The sequence below is a fragment of the Polyodon spathula genome, chromosome 1 (assembly GCF_017654505.1).
Source record: "Polyodon spathula isolate WHYD16114869_AA chromosome 1, ASM1765450v1, whole genome shotgun sequence".
NCBI lineage: Eukaryota > Metazoa > Chordata > Actinopteri > Acipenseriformes > Polyodontidae > Polyodon > Polyodon spathula.
This window is the reverse complement of record NC_054534.1, coordinates 110655705-110662722: the sequence shown is the minus strand read 5'-3', so window position 1 is coordinate 110662722 and position 7018 is coordinate 110655705. Positions and strand designations below refer to the sequence as shown.

General features: G+C 42.1%; 1 protein-coding gene across 4 annotated transcripts in view; it reads right to left on the bottom strand.

The window, feature by feature from the left end:
- Positions 1-230: 230 nt before the first annotated feature.
- Positions 231-7018, bottom strand: part of LOC121314894 (eukaryotic translation initiation factor 2-alpha kinase 3-like) — a 48198-nt gene continuing 41410 nt past the window's right edge. For all 4 annotated transcript variants that reach the window (XM_041248673.1, XM_041248762.1, XM_041248932.1 and 1 more), the window contains exons 12-17: positions 4963-5112; positions 4098-4731; positions 3327-3500; positions 3020-3121; positions 2731-2793; positions 231-2434 (exon numbers count right to left, since the gene is read on the bottom strand). In XM_041248673.1, the coding sequence (XP_041104607.1) occupies positions 2261-2434; positions 2731-2793; positions 3020-3121; positions 3327-3500; positions 4098-4731; positions 4963-5112 (1297 nt within the window). In that variant the 3' untranslated portion in view covers positions 231-2260. The remainder of the gene's footprint in view (positions 2435-2730; positions 2794-3019; positions 3122-3326; positions 3501-4097; positions 4732-4962; positions 5113-7018) is intronic.

The window sequence follows — 7018 nt, the reverse complement described above, 5'->3', positions numbered from 1 at the left end:
TTGCGTGGCTGCAGAACAGACATGTGGGGGATTCTTTTTAATAAATCAATATCATCTCGTCACATGCGTGGGAACAGAATTGCCCAAAAAAAAACCCAGCAAATTCCTTCCGTAGTGTGAGTTGCGAGGGCTGTCTCTCAATTCAGGCATCGGAGAATGAACCATACCCTTGAACAGCTAGTGTCCAGGAGCAACAGAGTACTATCCACACTGAAATAAAATAACACATACAAGCTGAAGACTTTTTAATATACAAAACAATGAAGAGGAGGCATAGGTACATATAGCTAAACACAAGGCAATGATATTCACAAGCCTTGCTGAACATGCTATGCAGCTTTATGTGATCAAATCCTTCTTTATTATTTAAACTTCCTTTTATGTGTTCTTTATGACGCAGTATCATTTCACTGGTTTATCTCCAATTACATCAAAAAACTGCACTCAAATACAAAAACTGGGAGCAAACAGTATGTACAGTGTTTTTAAAAGCTGTAATTTCATAAAGATAGAAAAAGTAGCCAATCATTATTTACAAGTATGAAAAAAATACATAAAAAATAAACCTGCAAAAAAATCAGTCCTTTTCAAGCCAAGGCAGTGATGCGACAACAGTTCCCTCTGCTGGCCAAAGTACATAATGAATGAATAACTTCAACCGAAGTAAGAAGTTCAAATATTCCATTTGCATGCAGTTCACACAATCTTGTTTTCTTTCTTAGTTTGTTTTAAACTCTTCCCCATTTAAAATATAGTTTTCTGTCTCCTTACTTTCACACTCTGTCCAGCAAGTTCGTGTGAGCAATAGAAGATCCTAATGGTTTTATTAACTGAATAATGCCTTACTTAGGGTAGTTTTTCGTGTCTAAGTCATAATTTAAGAACGAGAGCTTGATTTATATATTGAAAGTTAATACATTTAACAGCATTTTCTGAATGCATAAACACTGCAGAAATATGAAATATGAAAAAGATATTCAGATCCCTTCAAACCTCCAACATTTTGCAATGACAGTTTTACACAAAAATGCCACTTCGTTGTTCATCCAGCTAGAACACCTTTTTACTACATTATTATAACCAAGACTGTGATTGTATGGAGACAGTTGGCTCGCCTGCTTTGAATTTCAAGGCTGTTGTGTCGCAGTAATTATACAGGTTTACCTGAGATGATGTTTTACACAAGCCAAGTAAGTGTCCATTTTACCAATACAATATTGTACAGTATGTGTGTTTAAAAAAAAAAAAAAAAAAAAACCAAAACACACACAAGGATAAGCTAAATAGAAAAATGTTAAGGAGTCTGTAACTGGTGCAATATGAACAATTACAGGAAGATGTTGCTTTTGAGTTAAAACTTCTCCTGATCAAAAGTACACATCTGCATGCTAGACTGTGTTTGAACCAGGCATGGCATAGAGACACAGAGCATTCATTAATCAAATGAAAAGCAGTCTAATCCCTCACAAGGGTCTACGAGACTGAGGCAGCATGTGAACAGCTCAGGGTTAACGTGGAATTACAATTTAATCATTTTGTTCTCATTTTAAAATGTGGAATAACTTCAGTTAAGCGTTGTGTTCCAACAGCACCTGACTTACTCATCTTCTCTTTTTTACTTTTTTTTTTTTTTTTTTTTTTTTTTTAAATGGAGAGACAGAACGGGCTCTTTAGCTGCAGGGGATCAGATTTTTTATCAAGCAGTCACCAGAAAAAAAAACGGTAACATGGGTTTGGACTAAGGATTAAATTCAAATTGGGTTAAAAAATACAAATACAATTTGATCCAGTAGCTCGTTTTTTTCCCCACTTGGTCCTGTTTCACCCAGGAGAGACCCAGGAGTGAGAGGAGGTTGTGTGGAGCGGACGTCCTCTAGAGAAGGGCAGTGCCAGCAGTGTGAAGCCATGAGATGCACACTGACAGGCCCTGGTGTGTGTGAAACTGGCCCCCTTCTCTCAGAAGAGAGACACTGACAGGCCCTGGTGTGTGTGAAGCTGGATCCTCCTCTCAGGAGAGACACTGACAGGCCCTGGTGTGTGTGAAGCTGGATCCTCCTCTCAGGAGAGACACACTGACAGGCCCTGGTGTGTGTGAAGCTGGATCCTCCTCTCAGGAGAGACACTGACAGGCCCTGGTGTGTTTGAAGCTGGATCCTCCTCTCAGGAGAGACACTGACAGGCCCTGGTGTGTGTGAAGCTGGATCCTCCTCTCAGGAGAGACACTGAAAGGCCCTGGTGTGTGTGAAGCTGGATCCTCCTTTCAGGTGCTGGGCTGCTTGCAGTCTCTGTTCCCTGAGCTGTATGTCCGCGATCGCTGCCTCAGGACCAGCCTGCTGGGGACCTCAAACTCTTGGAAGAGGGGCGTTTCTGTGATCTCCTCTGCCTCGGGGCGCTCACTCGGGCACAGCGACAGCATGCACTGCACCATCTCATGCTGGGAGAAAAAGATATTGAAACCTTGTTTAAAATTATATACACATGAACTGCAACTTGTACAAGTATCTAACAATAAAGACAGTGCGCTAGTAACATGCATCCCTGTAAAAATAAAATGATTGTAGTGACAGGACCAGTTTCTCCATGGTGCTTTTAATTTGTAGTAATAACCTCTTAACCAAGATTCATTACCACTGCAGCTTTGTGGAGATGTGTAATAAACACAGGCACCTGCACTCTATCCTGTGATAACAGATGTGTTCTGTCTGCTGAACTAAACCTCCAGAGACTCACCTCTTGCGTGTTTTTCTGGGTGAACATCGGGGGAAATGTGAGGTTCCTCACTTCTGTTAAGGTCTGAGAAAAAAACAAAAACAAAAACACACACACAAATATCAGTATTCATTCACCCCCCCCAGGTTTTCTGACAGAAGCAGCCTCAAGATAACACTGGAATGGGAAGAGCAGCACAGTGAAGCTCCACCATCTAGCAAAGCAGCACGTCAAAGCAGCACGTCTAGTGGCATGCCAGAGGTACTGCATCCAATTAAATGCCCCCACTCTCAGTTCCATGAGCTCTCACCCGAACTCTTTCCATCTGGGTGCTGAAAGGGCAGAGCAATTCAAACAGGATCAGGCCCAAGGAGTAGATATCCACTTTGTGAGAGTACGAGTTTCCAGAAAGCTATGAGGAGAGAGAGAGAGATTTATTAAATGCAGTGAAATGAAAAATACATGCAGGTAAGAATGAAAATCTGTTTTTAATTGTTCAAGAGATCGTCCTGCCTGGAATTTGACTTTGATCTAGATGCAGAGTGCAGTGCCTTCTTTAGCAGTCGGAAGACATGCCTCCATGCACAGTCATACAGCAGATAGTTACACCTGCTCACCTGCTCTGGGCTCATGTACAGCTTGGTGCCCACTTGTCCAGTGTGCCTGGCATAGGTTGGCATGGGATTCAGCACAGCAGCCTCCTCCTCTTCCTCCTCCTGTTCCATTGCAGTCACCAGTCCAAAGTCTCCCACCTTCACCACATCATCCATCGTGAAGAAGATATTTGAGGGCTGTGGAGAGCAAAGACCAAATCGGCGTATTTCAAAGAGAATGTTCTTTATATACAGCATAAAGACGACACCCGATTCACCCACGGCAATCCAGCAATTTGAGTTCACATTTTAAAAGCCGAGAAACAGAAAAAAAAGTGATAATACTAAAAGTATGATCTTAAATAGAAAACACTGAGGATCAGCGAAACAATTTAGAACAAATACAGTTAAAGAAACTGCACAGCAACAGAGAAGCATTTCAGAAAGGTAGGAATTCTCTAGACTTTTCATTGATTCCACCGTGTATTTACCGTATAATCGTAAATCTCGAAAAACTACTCACTTCTAAATCTTTTGTAGTCATTTTTTATTACTTTAGTATAAATACATGTTAATTTGGATTCGTATGTTGTTTTTTTTCTGACTATGTGAGAAAAGACACACATTTGCCCGTTTACTCATAGGAAATAGTGATATTTTGAAATATCACTGTCCTGCTCACAAAAGCAAAGTTTGTGGGGAATAATAGCCATTTTCTATACTTTTGAGGCATAAGCAATTAGGAAATAACACTTACTACCTAGGAACAAAAATTGTGTTACATAGTGTTCTCACCTTCAAGTCCCGGTGCATGAGCCCCTTGCTGTGCAGGAACTCCACAGCCTCCGCGATCTGCAGGAAGATCCCCAGACACTCCGGGCGGCTCCTCTGCTCCACACAGCCCCTCTTGCTCATCCAGTCCTTCAGGTTGTCCTTGCGGCACAGCTGCATCTGGATGTACAGGAACACCTTGGGGGAGGGGAGCTTGGCACTGCGCTCAGTCAGGACAGGGACCAGGCCCAGGGTGAGGTTGGTGTGTCTGGGAGGCGAGTGGGCGTGGGAGAGGGGGACCGGGGGGCTTCTGCTGGTGGTCAGGATGTTGCCAGGCTCCACGGACCTGGAGGTGTGATCATAGCTCGAGTCCTTGAAGACGATGTCAAAGGAGGAGGAGGTCCTCTCGTCGCCAGGCCGAGGGGGGCAGAATTCAAAGGAGTGCTCCTGCTCCCCAGGACTGTCATTCTCCGTCATAAAGCTGTCTTGCTCATGGAGGACATGGCCAGAAGGGCCCTCGGTGGCTTCTTTGATCTCTGTGTTAGTGGTGGAGTCCAGGCCCTGGGAGAACAGGGCCAGGGCAAGGGGCTTTGGGACAGGCACCTTTACTGACAGTGCCTCCAAATGCTCTGGGGAACTTAGCAGCCAATCAGTGGTGCTGTAAAAGAGGGACAGAGCAGTAAGGCTAGGGTCATTTTTCTTTTAGAAGATTACTGGACAATGACTATTGGAAGTAAAACTGAACCAGTTCTGAATGAAATCTTTGATATTCACCATATGCACGTCACATAAACAAAGTAAATGAAGCATGTGCTATGCAGCTCTGGAAGCAGTTTCCAAGGCACTGGGTAAGAGTTCTTCATCCTGCTTTATCCCAGTAAAGGGTTACCTGGAATCCTTCAGCCACCTTCTATCCATCTCTTCCTGCCAGCCCTCCGGAGGGGTCTCTTGCCAGGCGTTGAAGTAGCGAATGATCCCAGGATGCTCCAGCTTTGCCAAAGCTTTCACCTCCCTCATCACTTTCTCTCTGGCCAGCTCTCTGTAACAATAGGCAGGACAGACAGTTATCTGCTGCAGACTTCCTCTCTAAACAAACTCCAGTATTCAGTGCTGCAAAGCAATTGACATCACACTGAATTGTGTGGGACCAATAAAGCCAGAGATTCGGTACCCCATCTCTACTGGTGAGGCTTTGTTCCCTGGATTTATATTATAAAACAGTGGTTCCCAACCTGTGGTCCACGAGTAAACTCCAAGTGGTCTGCAAACAACTCAGTTACACAGTTCTTGCAAAATCCCATTTCTACACAATCACACATTGTGCTACTAAGCAACAGAACAAACCCCTTTAACCACATGATACACAATTAGAAGACACGTACGAAGTCTGCATTTTCCTGCTTTACCTATTTAAGATATTACGGGTGTGTTTATAAAAATGTATGTATTACAGCTCCCTTTGATGCAATATCAAGCACAGCCTTCAAAGCCACCATTAATTGAAATAGCTTTCTAATGTGAAACAAACACTAAATAACTGTTACACATTATGAAGTCCGTCTTGTCAAAATTACAGACTTTTTTTTAATAACGCTGGCTAAAAAAAAGATGATGATCAATATCTAGCATTCACGTAAATCCAATCTGTGTTAATCCTACTGCTTGTGTTCACTGTTCAGGGGAGAAGAAAATGTAATCTGGATGTTCCAGCCTTTTCACTGCACATGAAAGTAGCGAACTGCATTGAATATTCCTAACTCTGTTCGATTGACTAAATAAAAACATTACATTAAAAACACCGCCACCGGTTTAGTACTTAGCCAGGTTTCATCTCTCACAAGACTACATGCCAAAAGGAAATTCTATTAACAGGACTTCTAGAAACAATGTGTACAGTCTGTTCTGATGCCATCATATTTAACCAACATGCTACAGTTTTGGAGAAATTAATTTGCTACACGAGGTAACAGTTGCATGGGCCAGCACTGGCATTTACATTTACTGGATCTGAGGATGACCCAAGCACCAATGCATATTATTCAGAGAAATGCACCTACAGAGCGTTTAAGAAGGGACCAAGAACAAAGTACACAGAAAGAGTACCCGGAACTGCAAATGCAAGTCAAAAAGGAAGTTAGAAAGGCCAAGAGCGATAGAAATGAGCATTGCTAAGGGAGCTAAAACCAATTCCAAAAAGCTTTCCCATAATATTATAACAGCAAGAGAACACTCAAAAACAGGAGGTTAAATGCTAGTGTCCTGGTAATCTGCTTCAGAAGAATTCCCCATGCGCTGTACTGAATTTCAGTTCAATATGAACATTACTTTCCCTCAATTGAACTGTTTCAGCAAGGCATTATGGTGTGTGGCAATGGCAAATGCAGTTAACATACAAGTCATTGTAGAAGTCTCAAAAGTAATCATTTTTATATCAATACTTTTCTAATGAACTTAGCCAAAATATAAAACAATACACTCCTAAACCATAAAGGCAAGATAAACAAACCAGTCTACGCATGGACAAACTCAAACAAAGACAGAGAAACTCATACAGGCAGACAAACGCATACAAATACATGCAGACAAACGCATACAAATACATGCAGACAAACGCATACAAGCAGACACTCATACAAAACACAGACAAACTCATACAAAAACACGCAGACAAACGCATACAAGCAGACACTCATACAAAACAGACAAACTCATACAAAACACAGACAAAATCATATAAAAACACGCAGACAAAGGCATACAAGCAGACACTCATACAAAACACAGACAAACTCATACAAAACACAGACAAACTCATACAAAAACACGCAGACAAACGCATACAAGCAGACACTCATACAAAACAGACAAACTCATACAAAACACAGACAAAATCATACAAAAACATGCAGACAAACTCAAAACAGAGAAACTCCTCTACTGAGGTA